The sequence below is a fragment of the Larimichthys crocea genome, chromosome VI (assembly GCF_000972845.2).
Source record: "Larimichthys crocea isolate SSNF chromosome VI, L_crocea_2.0, whole genome shotgun sequence".
In the NCBI taxonomy this organism is placed as follows: domain Eukaryota; kingdom Metazoa; phylum Chordata; class Actinopteri; family Sciaenidae; genus Larimichthys; species Larimichthys crocea.
Genome location: NC_040016.1, coordinates 24,902,843 through 24,920,991, shown reverse-complemented (window position 1 = coordinate 24,920,991; position 18,149 = coordinate 24,902,843). Strand labels below are relative to the sequence as shown.

Here is an 18,149-nt window from a genome sequence, read left to right as displayed (position 1 = left end):
GCAATGATTTGCAAATCCTTCTTGACCTATATTCAGCAGAGCAAAGCCATGACATGTGAGGTTGTACACAGTGCTGCAGCCTTGAGTCCACATTTCAGATTGTTGTTGTTGTTGTAAATTGAGTTCCCAATTTAAGGTGCAGCCTTGAGGACGGAGCCTTGACGGTCATTACTTATCTTCATGTGTGTTTTTGTGTCTGTCTGTCCACAGTACAGATCCTGGAAGTAATCATTTAAAGGTTCAGGGTTGAGTCTTGTTCATTCATCACAGCTCATCTGTTTTCTCAGTTTAAAGCCTCTGTTCTCTGTCTGACCGCCACTGTACCTCCCTGTGTCTCTGCCTTGTTTAAATGAGCTGCATGTTCCTGGAAAAAAGGGCAGAGGAGGAATGCTTTGTGTACTTTTAACCCTTCACAGGCCCTTTTGTCTGGCTCCGGTCTGTTCATCCTCTGCCTGTGATCTCTGCTGTTGAAAGCAGATCCCGGTGACGTTGGTGCTTGAAGCGTTCACACGCAGACAAAGGAAAGCTTCCTGAGCAGGATTATACCGTGACTCACCGCGGCGTTGGGTTTCCCAAAGGCATCTTTAGATTCTCGCCGCTCTGCTTTCTCACTGGATCTGTTTATTTAAAACCTGAAGCATTTCCTATCAGGCATTAGGTTGCATTTGATGCTCAGTCTGATGTCGATGGAGGCCTTTCCATGCCAAATATTCTCATGACGGCTCTGCAGTGAATGGATGTCACCGTCCTTTAAGGATTGAAAGCTGCAGCTTTGTTAAACATAACTTGTTGAGTGCACTAAAGAAGATGTACAGAAACATTTAGCAAACGCCGAGAGGGGAGGACGCCACCTTCATGTGGGTCTGCTTACCATCCCCCACAGCAGCCTGCAGACTTTTGGGGACAGAGTTGTTTTCAGTGTGGCAGCCTCGACCTTCTGGAACTCTCTCCTGAGAGAGAACAGCTGTTTAACAAGGCCTATGATCTAATTATAATACTGACAATTCATTTATTTATAGAGACGCTCAAAGACACTTTATAGGAGTTAAAATCCTCCGTGTTTTGAAGGTAGACTGGCTGAGGGCAGTCCAGAGGGTTCAAGAGAGAGGTGGCAGTTACAAAGAAGGGTCTGTCGTCTGGTTCTTGGTCCTCAGAGATGGAGACAGGAGGTCGGCATGAGAGGACTGGAGGCTGCAGGACGGAGTGTGGTGGTGGAGCAGGTCTCTGAAGTAGCAGGATGTCTGGTTGGAAGAAGGACTGGAGGATGAGGCGATGTCCATCAGGGGACTGTCTACATTTCGAGCTTCAAACCTTACGGTTCTAAAGACAGTGGCTGTGTGGGTTCATGTGCAGGTATTATGGGTGTGTGAACATATGTTGTAGGTCTTTGTTTCATTGTTAGAGTTTTAAAAGACGCAATATGATACACGAGAGCCTGAACCGGTTCCCTGCCCGTCCACATGGGATTCTTTGATGTTTCTGCTCTCATTTGTAACTATTAGATCCTGGTTTTGTGTTTTTTTTTATTTAAATAGGGATAGATATAATGTATCATAACAATTATCTACGGATGCATCGATGCATCGGACGTAAACCAGGTGATCTGGCTCCACTTGTTGTTCATGCTGCTGCAGGCAGGTTTGAGATTGCAAAGAAAAAACAAACACATGCAACATGTTAATTATTTCATGTTTGTGTTACATGCTCATTGTTCTACATGTTATCTTGCGGTTGCTTGGTTGCGTGTCAGCTGATTGTTTGTGGCTGCCGAGATCAGAAGACGAGACATGGCTGAAGGCGACGTGCTATCGCGATGATCTGTGCAACTGCCTCCAGCTTATGTAAGTGCACAGCTGCCCTGCATGCCATAACACATTCGCACATCTACAGCTGCAGGGGGATACTCGAGTCATTTTTCATTCCCTATGGAGGCGTAACTGTCTCACTGACATATAGACAGCTGATCTGTTTCATAATGGTTCCATTATTTCACTGCAGCAGTCACATTTTTAGCCGAGCTCGCGGCACGCCTCGATCTGCAGACGATAAATGTCGGCCTTTTGATGGATTGCCGTGAAACTATATGCAAGATATTCACGATGCCTGGAGGAGGACACACGTTTAATCTAGGTTAGACTTTTCCCTTCGCAGTCCCCTCTGAACATATTATGTCACCCACGTGAGACAAAGTAGCAGGTTGAGCAGGATTTGCTGAGTCTGAGTCTCCTGCTGCAGGTCAAGGTGTCTAACACCATCCGGTTAATCAGAACTGTTTTATTGAACAATCACTGTGTTCTTAGCTGTCAACAACAATAAGGGTCTTTAAATAATCACATTTCTTTACATACATGAATATATACATGTTATTTCTGTTGAAACATGTTAAAACCTGACATCCATCTCACCAGTTATCAGCGTTGTGTCTCATGTGGTTTAACTTCCTGAACAGACTCTTTAATTCTTTATTATTTCTACATTGTCCAATAGCTGATTTCTTCAGATTTTGCGACCTCTGATCGTCCTTTAGGCGCGTAGACAAAACAAAACATCGTCTACAACGTCTACAACGTCTGAAGAGCCGCTGTGAATCTCACTAATTTAAAAAATGACAAAGACGTTGATCTTGGATGAGGTTAGGGCGGCGGAATGACGCCTGGTTGCTCAAACAACCCACCTGTCAATCAAAGCGTCCCCGCTCTTAACCCTGCATAACTTTAAGCATTAATATAATGTGAACAGGTGAGTTGTATATAAATTCACCCTCAGTACAGTTGTCATGAACGGGGAAATTAGCTACAGAGACCAAAACTGTTTTTTGTACCAGGCTGTAAACATGTTTATTTCTGCTGTCTAACATGGGGACTTATGGAGACTGACTCACTTTTATTTTTCTGAATTTGTCCTTTACCTAAATATAAAAACAAGAAAGTTTCTGTGACCGGCTGTTTTCCATTAAACATATAAATACCTTTTCATGGCATTCTCTGAATGTTTCCATTGAATTTTTCCATACCTTGCAGTGTATGTCGTCATGTTACAGTCTTTTATCTTCTCCTCACTGATTGGCTCCCTGCTTTGAGCCGTGTAGATTTCACCCAATCAACAACGCGACTGATGAGAAAAGCGACTGTGCAGTAAGTGGTCAGCCGTGTTGCATCATGATGGAAAGAGCCAGAAACCAGAGCCGTGTAGATGTGAGAGTTGTGTCAGGTGGTTGGAGGAGGGTACGCTGCTGTCAGCTGACGGTGAAATAAATGTAATAAATACACAAAATGTTCAATGAAGGAGAAAAGAGGGTAAAAATAACTATAAGCACAACTAAATTCAAACTGTCCTCAACTGGAATCATGAAAAATAAAACATATCACAATTAAACAACATTTTCCACACAAAGTTGAATACAACGTACAAAAAGGGATGTGCATGCCAACATGCTAAAGCTTAATTAATATATTGATCTGATGATGAAAACTGAAGGAATTCATCCTGAGGGGAACATGAATATATCTACCGATCTTCTCAACAATTCATCCAAAAAGTTATGGAGATATTCCAAAAACTAAACCAAAAATGTCCACCTGCTGGTGGCACGAGGTTAAAAATCAGGGGGGGCTGTTAAGTCATTTGGGGGTTCATCCTCTGGGAGCCATGAATGCCCGTGCCAATCCACTGAGCACACGTTAAGACATTTTGCTGATTGATTTACAGAAATGAACAGCTGGTGGCACGAGGTTAAAAATCAGGAGCCTGTTAAGTCATATCGGGGTTCATCCTCTGGGAACCATGAATGCCTGTGCCAATCCACTGAGCACACGTTAAGACATTTTGCTGATTGATTTACAGAAATGAACAGCTGGTGGCTCTCGTCACAAAGTTAAAAACTCAGGAGCCTGTTAAGTCATTTCAGGGTTCATCCTCTGGGAACCACGAACACCTGTACCAATCCACTGAGCACATGTTAAGACATTTTGCTGATTGATTTACAGAAATGAACAGCTGGTGGCTCTAGTCACAAAGTTAAAACTCAGGAGCCTGTTAAGTAATTTGGGGGTTCATCCTCTGGGAACCACAAACACCTGTACCAATCCACTGAGCACACGTTAAGACATTTTGCTGATTGATTTACAGAAATGAACAGCTGGTGGCTCTTGTCACAAAGTTAAAACTCAGGAGCCTGTTAAGTCATTTCGGGGTTCATCCTCTGGGAACCACGAACACCTGTGCCAATCCTTTGAGCACACATTAAGACATTTTGCTGATTGATTTAAAGCTTTTACCAGCTGGTGGCTCTTGAGGAAAACTCACCTAAATCATTAAGACTCATCCCCTGACGACCATGAATGTCTGAACGAGGTTTAATGGCAATCCATGTCGAAGTTTTTTGGACTGAATCGTGGAGCCTCGTGGCTACAATCTCAGCTCAGACAAACTTTGAGTTGACATCACATTAAGGTCAGTTTAGGTCACCAGGAGAAGTTGCTGGAAAATTGACCAAACTCGTAGTTATACAAGGCTCAGCCTCAGGGGCAGTCTGCCTGAGAGAGGGGAAGGCGAGAGCTCCCACTCTGCTGACATTTACCCCAGAAGCCATGAATGCACCGTCACATGGACCGGTTCTGCAGCAGCCGGGACGTGTAATGATTGATGCATTTCCTTCAGATATGCCTGCTATGTAACCCATAACACACTGACAGGCCACACCACAACAAAGTGACAGTTACTGAGCCGAACACGCCCAAGTAATCTCACTTTGTTGGTTTTAGATCCATCTGACTGATTGTGTGTGTGAATAACAGTTAACCAGGCATTTATTATTATTATTTTTAATGTTTGGTTAATGTTGGTTCAGTTACAAAGGGTGCAAATCTTCAGAAACATACCTGTCGTGCCTCGATGTCAACGTGTTTTCAACAGGTTTTGATGTTTTGATGTTACTTCCTGTTGTGTAGGCTTCATTTGTTTTCTCCAAACTGTGACTCACTTGTTTAAAAGTTCGTATCATGCAGAATGGCACATTTCAGAATAATATATATCATTTATACTTATACTAGTTCCTGCCCTGACAGCTCCTGAGAGCTTCACAGGGGAGGCCTTCTTGATTTTAAAACAAACGAACAAACAAAATCTCTTAAATCTCAGCATTGATTTTAATTTCTGTGACGAAAAAACAAATGAACTTGTCATTTTTGAAGTTAAGATTATCATTTAAGATCTAAACTAAAAGTAAATCAGTTTAACTTACAGGAAACAATCTGCTCAAACTTCATCCAGATCACTTGTTTCACACAAACTTCCTGCAGTTAACGCGTCCACTGGGCTCATCGCTCAGTTTAGGAGTCGCTCTTTGTTACTGTTACACTGAATATAATAATAATAATACATTTTATTTCATAGGTGTCTTTCTGTCACCTTACAATAAATGAGAGTAGACAGCAAATAACAGAAACAAACAAAAAGAACCATAAAGTATCAAATTACAAGAATACAACATTAAAAACAGGTTTAAACAGGATGGATGTGAGATGAAATATCCATAAAACATGTTAGTTTACCCAGTGAAATGGGTTCCCTTAAGGAAACAGACTGGGAAACACTGACATATATTCTCTAATTTAATTATAAGTATTAGTTAATTCACGTGTAATCATCACTTTAGTGTTGAAGCTGCTTATTTAAACACACGTACACACTGCTGGGTTGCTTAGTCTATTATAATACAACATAATTCATCTGTTAGTTATATTTTATATGAATCTAATGTGTAACATGCAGTGGAGTAAAAAGTTGAATATTTCCCTGAGAAATGTTGCAGAAAATAAGAAATAATCAAGTACAAGTTCCTTAATGAATGTGCATCATGTTTTATTGTTAAATGTCGTAATTAAAGTTGATTAAACACATTTTTTTCTTTCATCTCTTTGTTTGCAAACGGCGGCCTCGTTACGTCATGACGTCCATCTCGCGCGTATAAACGATCTTTGTTCCCCTGCGCGGGTGAGGGAGGGGTGAGACGGGGAGGGAGGGGGTAGGTACCCGGAGCGGGGTCGTCTCTGATTGGCCGGCGGGGCCGGGTTCGTGTCTCACGGTATATAATCCGAGAGCGCACGGCGGCACACCGGAGGCTGGCGCGTATGGCACATGGTGCAGGAGGAGGACGCGAGGGAGGAAAAAAAAAAGGCGTGAAGAGAAACTGCGGGATGAATGCGTGAGCGGAGGAGAAGAGGAACGACAGAAAGAGAGAGAAAGAAAAAGAGAGAGAGAGAGAGAGAGAGACACGCACCATCACCAGGAAATATCTGTGAGTAACCTTCATGTTGGATCCATGACGCGCTGCGTGCGGCGCATGCGGGGCTGTGCGCGGGGACAGATGGTCACGCGTGAGTTGATCTGTCCACAGCAGCTTTGTGTGTGTGTGTGTGTGTGTGTGTGTGTGTGTGTGTGTGAGCTCACACTGACGTCATGTGAGTGACACACACGGACTCCCGGTGTTTCCTGTTCAAATAAGAAGTATTACTGCAGTAACGCTGCAGCGTTAAAGTAATCTATTACAAGTAGGATTATGGATGCATTCGTGTTGGAGCTGCTCTACAAACTGCTGCCTATGACCTTAAATAATAAATATATATACTCATGTCATGTTTTGTAGTTATCTGAGTCTGCAAAGTCAAACATGCAGTTCAAATACCTCAGAGCTGTATTTAAGGTGCAGTACTTGAGTAAATATACTCAGTTACATGCTTCTTTACTCATCTCTGATGAGTTCTGATGGGAAGACTTGAGTTTTTTTTAGATTCAACATGTTTCACACGTTAAAGTTGAAGATCTGCTGATTTAAAAAAAGCATCAGAGGTTTCCACAGCACAGCTGACTGAATGTGATTTACATGTGAGTACAGACAGTACTGCAGTATCTGCCTCTGAATGCAGCGGAGTACAAGTAATTAGTGGGTAAGTACTCTAGTGACTGAGCTTTAATTAGTGTCTTTGTAATGCACGGAGCCGTCTGAGCCTCGTTAACATGACTTAGATTTGTAAAGTGCAGCCTCAGTGTCTCCTCTCAGACGTTCATTCATTTACAGCCTGAGGATGAGAACAGTCAGTACAATCGTCCAAACTAAACTAAAATATTCAGTCAGACGGAGAAAAGTGTCCAGTCAGAGTGACTTTGTGATTGATGAGCTCAGTCTGAAGTGTTGTAATCTTAATGTTGATTGACTGAGTCACCACGCTGCGGTTTTAAAGGACAGTTTTCAGATTCCTGCGTCTGACATCATTAAGGTCTCGTTAGCCGTCTGGCCCGGTTGCAGATGGCAGACGGGCTCAGGCTGGTGTCAGGACGGCCGTCGGTGCCGGTGCCAGATGTCAGAGGGGCGTGACGCGGCGTGAAAAGTGAAAATATTAAAATAAGTTCAGCAGCTGGATGACGCCTCGGGTCCTGTGAGATCTCAGACCCGTTCTTCTTCATGGCTGCTGCTCAAAGTGCCATTCAGGTCACGTTTGGGTCACCAGTGGAAACCTGGACCTGCCCTCGAGGTCTTAAAGTGGGCTGCGTATTTATACGAACGTGAGCCACCAGACGAAGAGTGTGTGTGTGTGTGTGTGTGTGTTTGCAATCCACACACACACAAGAAGTGTCGTGTCATCGCTGTCAGGTGTGTGTTGATGTAAAGTTGCTCCCTGTCTGTTGAGGGATAAACGTTCACCGGCAGTGAAATGAGTTTTCTGGCCGATGTGTTCATAATTAAGAGGACGAACCTGCTCGGCACGTCGAGGAAGTGTGTTTGTCACCTGATGAAATGTAAACATGATGAAACTTTACACGAGTCAACCTTCCCGTCGTAGATTTCAGGTGTGAAGAAACGACATTTCGAGGAGGGGACGTTTGATTTGAGTGAACCGGCGCACAGACACATTTTTCCAAGTGGAAATTATGGATTTTTCTGCGGTTTCTTACTGACGATTGCAGCAGCAGAGAGAGAGAGCGGAAAAAAACTGAAGTAAGAGTGAGCAAGAGGTCAACGAACGCCTGACAGGCATGACTCGTCAGTTTTTTGGCTCCCCTCCTGCAGCCGGACAAATGTGCAATTTACAGTAAACATCAGGACAGGATTCCAGTGAAGTTTGTGCTGCAGATTCTTCCAAGTAAGCAGCTGAGATATCCTTTTTAAGAAAAGATCAATAAACACAGAGCACAAAGGAGTCGACTGACCGAGGCTCTTTACTGTAAATCAGGGGTTAGTCACCTTTTCTTGGCCGACACAGACTCTGTGTGTCTCTGCCAAAAGAAAGAAAGCAAAGGAAAATCCGTTATCCCGTCCACTCTGCTCCATCAGGAAACTGGGCCAGTAGGCCTGCACGTATTAGTGTACTGTGTGTGTGTGTGTGTGTGTGTGTGTGTGTGTGTGAGCTCGACTAAACCCTTGAAACACACTCCAGTCTGGGCTCGGCGCCAAACTCTGCACTGCCCTTATGTAACCCTCTTTATCTCACACCCAGCCTCTCCTCCCTCTTTTTTTTTTTCTCAATCGTTCTCGTTGGTTCGTTCCTCTTTTCTTTTTTCTTTTTTTACTTCTCTCTGCTTGTTTCACTTCATGCCTAACTCACCGTCTATCCATCCGTCCGTCTAAGCATGACTCTGCAGATTGTTAAAGGCAGCCGACACGTCTCCGTGCACCACCGCCCCGCCTCCATGTGCATGTGTGCACAAAGTGAGCTCACGGTTGACATCATGGTCTATATTATGTTGCACCCTGCTCTTGTCAGTCTAAGCCTTCCCACAGCTTGTTGCATTCAGCTGGGTTTAACATGTAGGAGTGCAGAGACAGACGGGGGGTTTGTTTCTGAGGAAAAATGTCAAACTCTCAGTTCAGTTTTATTCAAACGGCGCCAACATCCTGACAGAAGTCACAGAAGTTTTAGACGACGCTCTTCATTGAGCAGTTCTGATAGACCGTAATCTTTACTCAGCAGTTCCCACCATGAGTAAGCGCTTATCGACAGTTTAGAGAGGGACGACTGCAAGAATGCAGATAACTTTAAACTAAGGGTGGAAAGTTTCTGGTAAACTTTCCTTGGGAAGTCCAAATTGAAACTCTATGGAGATTCTGTATCAGATCCAAACATAAATCTAAACTTTAACTGTCTACAACAGTCTCTGTGTGCTCTGGGCTCTAAAGTGTGGTCCAGGTACAGAAATCACCTGTGCAGGTAGGGGGCGTGGCCTCAACAGCCCTGCAGTAAGCAGTGTGCTGTGTGCACGTCATAGAGGAATGCATGAAATCTGGTTGTTTTAGTCAAGATGATGCCGAAACTATATTTGAGTTCCCTGTTAAAGGGCTAACCTTCAGTTTGGTACATTCACAGTTTATTCCTGTTACTTCCCATGGTAAGTTTCCAACTTTTGATTTGATTTTGCAACCCTAGATAACTAATAGTAATAACAATTAAATAATAATTTATATTTGTCGTGGACGCGGAGCAGGAACAGAGCTGAAGGCTTGGGGTTGACTGTTGCTCGTGCTCTGCGTGGCACGTTTGATGACCTGTTCCTCACTTTGGAAACTGTTCAGGGAAATAACTGAAATAAAAAATCTAATAATTTTGTACAAAGCATGTTTTTAGCACCGTCACCTCACAGCAAGATTGTTACTGGCCTCTCCGGGTACTCCGGCTTCCTCCCACAGTCCAAAGACGTGAACTCAACAGGTTCATTGGTTACTCTGAATTAGTGTACTCCGCCTCTCGCCCAAAGTCAGCTGGGATAAGCTCCAACTCCACCGTGACCCTGATGAGGATAAACGTTACAGATAGTGGATGTTAATAAGGTATAAGAATCAACCCCAAACAGCTGAAGACAGAGTCGTCTTGTCTTTGCCTGGTGCCCCTGTGAAATGTGAATCTTCGGGACAGTTGCCACGGCGCTCTTATCCCGTGAACGAAAGACTCTGAGGTCGAATATTTGTGGAAATCCGGCCTTTAGGGTACGAGCGCGAGAGGCTCGGTTTCTCCGGTCCGCCCGAGGTTTTCCTCTCCATCCGGCCGATGACACCTTTGTAAGATTCCGTGAATTAAACTTGAGAGCGGAGGTTCGCTTTGTTTGTGTAACGTGATCTGACTCCTGCCAACATGCCCCGAGGATGTTCGCATCCTGTGGTTATCTGAATGAACAGTGTGTGTGTGTGTGTGTGTGTGTGTGTGTGTGTGTGTGTGTGTGTGTGTGTGTGTGTCTGTGTCTGTGTCTGTATAATGTGATGCCATGTGAAGGGTTAGTCATAATTAAAGATGAGCCTTTAGTGATGCCCGACACGTTATATAAATAATATAAAGCTACAAATGAGAAACATTTTCAGACTCTTCATCATTTGATCTTGGTTCATCTCGACACACACACACACACACACACGAACACACACACACACACACACACACACACACACACACACACGCTCATTCGTACGTGTAGAGCCGCAGAATCGTGTGTCTTTGTTTACCCGAGGTCATGTTGCTATGCTAATCAATGAGGTCAGACAGGGGAAGTGTGTATTTATATATGTATGTGTGTGTGTGTGTGTGTGTGTGTGTGTGTGTGTTAGCAGTCAGTGGAAATGTACAGTGACCACTGTGACTGTTGAACTGCTGACAGCAATTATTAACCAGCTCATAAGTAATGAGACTAACGGTTTTCGTGTTTCCGTCTCTCCTCAGTGAAAAATGGATCTTCACGATAAAGAAATTCTCCCCGGAGAGATTCTGCCTGTGGTGATCATTGGTAAGACACACACACACACACACACACACACACACACACACACACAGCTGCTCGATTTGCTTAAAGCTCCAGTCTGTTGCATTTCGTGACACCTAGTGGTGAAGTCGGCCAAATGAATGAATCCTCTCCCACGCCTCACCCTCTCTCTTATTTTCAGGTGATCATACACTCATGAAAACAGACTAATGAATATTATATTCCATTCTGGGTAATAGATAGTCTTAAATATCACACACTTTTAAAAATGTCTTGTAAGTGTTATTAAAATCAGGGTTACACAGCTATTTACATGTTTTAACTTATACGATGTTTGTTCCTATTTATTACATGTCTTGAAGGCACTTCCCTTTATTGATGTTTTCCTGAGACTGGCAGGGTAAGGTAACGTTCAGGTTAATGTATAAATAGAGGAATTCCAGAACAGGTCAGAGAGGAGACATCTAGATTGGGGACATACTGGCTACTCATTAGGGGATATGTTGAAGAAAACTGTTTAGATGCTATATATGAAAATTGTCTGTTAAAATAATTAGCAGGGGTTGAGACAGCCCATCTTTAGGAAAATGTATAAGAACCAACTGTTAACACTCCTCAACTTAAACTTTGATACTTTGAATCCGGTCCTCCTTATTTAAGGGTTTTTCTTTAAAATTCCCGGACATAGTGGCCTATGGACCAATTAGCCAACTGAGGAAATCTTATTTTTGATGTGGGTCCATGAACCTGTCTAACTGCAATCACAAAGAGAGACGAAGGTGATCTTGAACGTTGATTTATTTGAAAATTGACGACTTATAATCCATCTTAAACCGGTCCACTACCGACTCGATGCAGTCCTTAATGTGAGATAGACGGCGGTGACGACGTGGCTCTTAAACCGGATGTAAAAAATTTAATTAAACACACACACAAAAAAAAAACAAGATTAAAAAAGTATAAATAAAAAGATGGAGAGACTACTCGAAGGTCAGCCAATCAGGGGAGATGTTTGTGACCGTGGGTTGTACGGAGTTTTGTTTTACCCATCAAAACGCCATCATTTGATGCCCTACGCTCACCGGCCACTTCATTAGTTCCACTTGTACAATCTAATGTCATCCAGTCAAACAGCAGACGTGCTGTTCATCTGAAAAACACTCCAATGATATGAAACAGTACACACTTCCTGTCTCCTAAGTGGTTTCCTCGCCTCGATCTCCAAACCTTAAAGTGTCAAGAACGTCGTGTAGATGGAGGATGGACGGTTCAGGACGTTCTTTAAATGTTACTTCAGTTGTTTTAGATCATCTTTCTCCTGATTCTGAGGAGAAAGGAGGAGTCGCTTCGCAGACTCAGGATCTGCTGCCGGTTTCCTAAACCCACATGACACACAGTGACTCTTTTATGAAACCGGCTCTGTTATGACAAATAAATCAGAAGGAAAGTAAATCTGGGCTTCATGTTCACATGGTGATTAATCTTGATTGTTGCTTGTGCTGCAAAGCCTTGAAGGAAGTGTTGACATTAGCCACAGTAGGAAGTGGCGAAGGCGTTGCACACAAGCATGTGATCGAAAACGCTCTCGGTTACAAACTCTGTCCTTGAAAGAAAAAAGTTAAAGTCAGACTTTCCGTTTTTCTCGGTGCACATGATGAATCATCGAGACTTTCACCACTCCTGCAGGCGTGTGCTGAATCATCCACCACAGCCTCGGCCAGGTTGATTACGTAGGGCTCGGACTTGCTGAGTCACACTGCTGGTAATCAGTGATATATTATTTTTAGCTGTCGACTTCTGCAGGTGTAACCATAGCAACCCGCGGATCGTCAGTGCAACTGGAAACCAATCTCAACCACTGAAACTCATCTGTCTGTGTGTGTCTGTTTCTCAGGTAATGGCCCATCAGGGATCTGTCTGTCATACCTGTTGTCAGGTTACACCCCCTACCTGTCGTCTGAGGCATCACATCCTAACCCCCTGCTGCACAGCAAGCTGGGAGAGCAGCCTCACCTGTCGCTGCTAGAGCAGGTAACACACACACACACACGCGATACAATAGGTATCAAAACATTAAACGCTGTATAAATTCAACTAATGATCATAAATGTTCCTCTCTTCAGGATCTGGAGTACCTGTGCGAGGGTTTGGAGGGGCGATCGTCCAATCCCGTGGCCGTGCTCTTTGATTCGCTGCTGCTGCCTGACAGTGACTTCGGATTGGACCACACGTCTCCACTGGAATGGCGATACGAGCCTGAACGTGCCATCCCTCACCTGGTGCTCGGGAAGGGTCCGCCTGGAGGAGCCTGGCATGTACGTAGCTCACTATTGATTATTTAAACTAATACGGGATTATTTTTAATGAAAGCAACGTGATGAACATTACACAACACAGTCTTAGTCTTTGTTTACATAGCAGACATTGTGGCATGCAAGCAAACATGCTGCTTATTTGCACACAGTGTGCACATGAGACGAGGTGTGTGACTGCAGCTCAACATTTGAATGAGCAACAATAACGAACTAGAACGATTTCTAAAGAAATTTTGGGTGTGCCTGACTCTGGCCCCACCGCCCCCATACATTATATAGTCAGTGTGTGTTTTACAAAGTCTTTTATTTTGAAGGGAGTCTTATTTTGAAAGCCTTTTCTCTTGTCTGTGTGTGTGTGTCTGTCTGTGTTTGTGTGAGAGAGAAGCATAAAATGGCCAACATTCAAACTGTATTATTGACAGTCATTGTTATTTATAAAGTTAATCACAGTCAGGCTTTGGTAGCCAAGCAACCAGGGCCAGGTGGAGCCCACCAATCAGCAACCAGGGCCAGGTGGAGCCCACCAATCAGAGCAGAGCAAGCAACTGCAGCTGCTTCCCTGACATTTGACACCACTGAGCGAGAAAAACGTCTGAAAGTACCCCTCGAACAACAAGGCTTTTTGGCCAAACCGTAGTTCCTATTATTGAACCGGCATCACTGTGAGCATCCTGAGCTCTTCCCGAACGTCTACATATATATTTTATGTGGCTAAAGTTAAGAGATGGGACTTCTAGAGCGATGGAAAAAACTGGTACCTCGTATGGGGAATAATATATAGTGTGCTATTTCAGGCATACTCAATGAAACTTTTATTTTTTTCTAGACTATATTAAAAGCTTTTATTTATCTGCGTGTGTTGTTCCCAGGCTATGGAGGGCTCCATGCTAACTCTGAGTCTGGCTAACTGGATGGAGCTTCCCGGGCTCAAACTGAAGGACTGGATGAGAGAAAAACGCAGGTATGCCCACGGTAAACTGCGCACGTGACTCACTTAAACCTCTGTTTAATAAAAAATATGGTCACATTGTAACACTCTGTTAGTGACAGTTAGACAGATCAGTTTGTTTCAGTATCCACATTTAGTAGTAAACAGTCTGTAAACCCAAATGGAGCTAAAGAAACTCACTGAACCGTTTCTATCGTCCTCTTAAAACTAGTTTATTCGAACAAACTTGTTGTCGAACAACTAGCTGACAAGCTGAATAAAACGTTGTTACCTAGTTGACAACCCTAACTTTAAATTGACTGGCTAGTTGACAACCTGAAGCTAAAAGTTGGTCGCTAGCTGGCAACCTCAGCAATGCTGTTAGCTTGTGACAACGTAAATAAAGTTGTTAGTGAGGTGATATCACTGATATCTGCACTCAAAAGTTGTCAACTTGCAAACTTTTTAACTAGCTGACAACCTGAACAGATTTGCTAGCTGATAACTAGAACTACTCTTGTTAGTTGGCTAACTATCCAACTCGCAGGCTTGATTAGGTGAGGCGAGGTTATTCAGACATAACAGCCACACTGTCTTTTGTAATGATGGCATGAGTCAGTGATCTGGAGCTGATCTGTTTATCTTCAAACAGCAGGACTTTATCTGTACTGCAGTGATGAATGACCAGTTCCTTGTTGAGACTCTGTTAGTTAAGAGCTGTAACAAAGAAAACATTGTGATTGTACAAAGTAGATTAAAGATTACACAACCGGGATCACCATATAATGGTTTTAGTGCCACATAAATACGAGCCACGGAGCAAAGGATGTTTGTGTTCGTCTCTCTTAGTTTGTTTTTCAAATGACTCCAGTTCCACTGAACTCCACCTGATTTACATAAAAAGACAATTTGGTGCCATAACAACTTGATTTGGGTTGACCCTTCATACTTCCTGTTTAGCTCTCTCAGGCTTGTTTATCAACAGTACTTCAACAAACTCTTGTTTTTTAAGATGTTATATAAATATCTGTCTGATTTTTGTTTCAGAAATGTACGAAATGACCGCGCCACACCGGCGGAGATAGCTTCCTACTACGAGCATTACGTTTCCCAGATGTCCCTGGAGCAGAGCTTTGCATGTGGAACCACCGTCACCTCTGTAACCAGACAGCCTGGCAGCCAGGAGGGGGCGCCGCCCTGCTGGAGGGTGATGGGACTACAGCGGAGAGAGGGAGGAGAGCTGGGAGGTACGGTGGATGAAAACACTCTCAATCAGCATGTTGTTTAAAAAAAATGAAAGATTTCAACCTTCACCTCCCTCCTCCTCCCGTTAGATGGTTGTTCCGTTTCCGAGGAGGTGCCTTTCTCCGTGTTGGCCCACAACGTGGTGTTGGCGACGGGGACCCACGACATCCCGGCAAGGCTCGGCGTAGAGGGCGAGTCCCTGCCCTTCGTCTGCCACTCTTTCTGGGAGTTGGAGGCAGCCATCTCTCGGGGCGAGCTTGACCAGTCGTCAGACCCGGTGCTGGTGGTTGGGGCAGGGCTCACGGCGGCCGATGCGGTATTGGCCGCCCACCATCTCAACACACCCGTCTACCACGCCTTCAGGCGCTCTGTCACCGACCCCGGCCTCATCTTCAACCAGCTGCCCAAACTTCTCTACCCAGAGTATCACAAGGTGAGGAGAGTTTGACACCTGAAGCTGCTGGCGACCAATCAATGGACCAGTGAACGCTTTATCTCAACTACTCTTTCTGTCCTCTTGCCTCCAGGTTCACCAGATGATGACCCAACAGCAGTACCGGCTGAACCCTCCACCACAGGACAACACCCAAAATCATCACTCCACCCCTTCCTCTCCTTCCTCTCACCTTCCATCCTCTTCCACCACCTCTTCATCATCCCTCTCCTCTTACCCCGGTTACCTCAGTTTCCCACGCTACAGGGTCGTTGAGTTCCGGCCTGACCAGAAGTGCGTCCTGGAGTCGGACTCTGGTCAGCGGACGGTGGTCCAGGTCTCCAAGGCGCTCGTTCTGATCGGAGCTCACCCCAATCTTTCCTTTATGGACGACAACGGACGTCCACTTGGCACCAACCCTGATGAGACAATCTCGTGCCGGAGGAACCCGATTGAGGTGGACCCGTTCACGAACAAAGTGGTTGCGGCAGACGGGCCAGGCATGTACGCCATGGGGCCGCTAGTTGGCGAGAACTTTGTCAGGTTCCTGAAGGGAGGGGCGCTGGCTATCGCTAGCGACCTCGCCAAGAGACAGAGGGAGGGTGAGGGAAGAGAAGAAGGGGATTTGACCGCGGACAGATTGATGGACAGATGGTTTGACAGACGGATGTCCGCTCAGACAGAGGCAGAGGTTTGCGTTGTGAATTCGTAGCAGGTTTCCTCAGACAGGAAGATTAGAGTAGACCGAAGCGAACTGTTCAACTCTGATCGGATCTGGACAAAACAGGAAAATGCTGCAAAGAAAAGCCCCTAAGTCATGTTTTCCACAAATCAAACGCACTGCTACGTGGGCTCCATGACTGGACTGGTACTGGTTCGAACGGGTCTGATACCCTGTTAGATCTGCTGTAGCTCTGCCTCCAGACCTGAGGCTCATTGAAGGCCAAAAGTAGCTGGAGGAATGCCAATAAAACCACAGATCAGTAAGTCATGTGCAAGTTGGAGGGAGGATGAGGGCAACTCTAGGACCTGACGGAGGAGGTGGAGGGATAGATTAGGTGATCGCTGTAAACTCCAGCAAGACCTCAAGTCTGACCAGTACTGAACTTTATTTAAGCCATATTGGTTTAAAACCACAAACCTTTTTAAGACGATCCCTTAAATTTTGGTTAAGAAAGACATTTTACATGAGCAAAACATTTTACATGAGCAAAACATTTTACAGTTTGTCGGCACCACCTAGTGGTCAAACAACGCAACTGCACTTGTCTGTGATAAGCTAAAATCAACTGGACTGGAGCAATCGTTACCTGTAAAAATACGACTCGTTCACACGGAGACGATGAAGATGGATGCAAAAAGACGTCAGAAAGAGACAGTAAGGTGGATAAGATGGAGAGAGAAGGTAGAAAAGGACGATCACTACAGTGCTATAAGCAGTCAGCATCATACATGACCAAAACGACACGCGTTGCCTCAGCCTCACTCTTTTTAACAACGTACGATTGGAAATAATTAACATGTTTCCATATTTAAATATGTTCATTGTTTAATTTTGCAACACTACACTGTCTCACACATGTTCAAAGTTAATTCTGCTTCTTTCTTTATATACTTTTTCTACGTGTGTATATTATGGGTTATTGTTTGACTCTACGGTGCTTTATTTTATTTTTCTATGTTAATAACATCTGTAGTCACGTAACAAGCGATACTTGATATATTTGTAAATCTTTAATGATTACAAAACAGCATATATATTTTCTATAATTCCTCTGTTTAATTTGCTGCTTTTGTAACATCAGAATCATAATTTAACATTGAGTAAATGACGGATTACCAGCACTGATTTGTAAGACATATTTGCATTGGTGTGGTGTTATTTCCATGTATCGACCACTGTAACTTCATGTTAGGGTAATAATGCAGTGTAAAAATCATGTTGATTTTAGCTGTAATGTATGTATTTTCATTCAAAGTAACCATCGATGGTTATTAAAGTGGAAGATTAACGAAATTCGAGAAGCTGTAATTGTAAAGAAAGCAAGAAAGAAAGTCAGGGTGAGAAGCCAATCCATTGTCAGTTGTTGTCAATCGATTCATTTAATTAATAATTAATTGGCTGATCAGTTTAACCACAGGCTGAGAGGTTGAAGACTTCAAATCAGATCTTACATATTTATTTAAAGGTTATTGAATTCAGCCTTTTGTTTTAGTTGTTTTGATTGAACACCTCCTGCCTGTGAGGAACCAGCAGTGCCTCAAGACATCACATCATTCACAGCAATACATTTAGTTTCACAGCAGAACGCCTCCATCTGAATGTCTCTTTTGATATGCAGTAAAAAAAAAAAAAACACGACTTGAAATATTTCAAAATAAGTTTCCATCTGTATCCACAGTCAAAGCGATGTTTTTTCCATGTTCCTTTGTCTGTTGGTTTCTATTAAAAGAACATTTTTCAGCAAACCTGTTTGGTGTCGAG

At 43.8% G+C, this 18,149-nt stretch overlaps 1 protein-coding gene across 1 annotated transcript; it reads left to right on the top strand.

The window, feature by feature from the left end:
- The first annotated feature begins 6,055 nt into the window (after positions 1–6,055).
- Positions 6,056–17,016, top strand: osgn1 (oxidative stress induced growth inhibitor 1). The gene is made up of 8 exons (XM_010753515.3): positions 6,056–6,298; positions 10,704–10,767; positions 12,638–12,774; positions 12,867–13,058; positions 13,928–14,019; positions 15,034–15,233; positions 15,321–15,664; positions 15,759–17,016. The coding sequence occupies exons 2-8, from the start codon at positions 10,710–10,712 to the stop codon at positions 16,374–16,376; spliced, it is 1,641 nt and encodes a 546-aa protein (XP_010751817.3). The 5' UTR covers positions 6,056–6,298; positions 10,704–10,709; the 3' UTR covers positions 16,377–17,016.
- Positions 17,017–18,149: the final 1,133 nt, after the last annotated feature.

Excerpts from the sequence above, each read along its gene's own strand:
- osgn1 (XM_010753515.3), top strand. The coding sequence starts at position 10,710 with ATGGATCTTCACGATAAAGAAATTCTCCCCGGAGAGATTCTGCCTGTG. Across the intron at positions 13,059-13,927 it reads CGCCTGGAGGAGCCTGGCAT|GCTATGGAGGGCTCCATGCT; the intron begins GTACGTAGCTCA and ends TGTTGTTCCCAG. Across the intron at positions 15,234-15,320 it reads AGAGGGAGGAGAGCTGGGAG|ATGGTTGTTCCGTTTCCGAG; the intron begins GTACGGTGGATG and ends TCCTCCCGTTAG.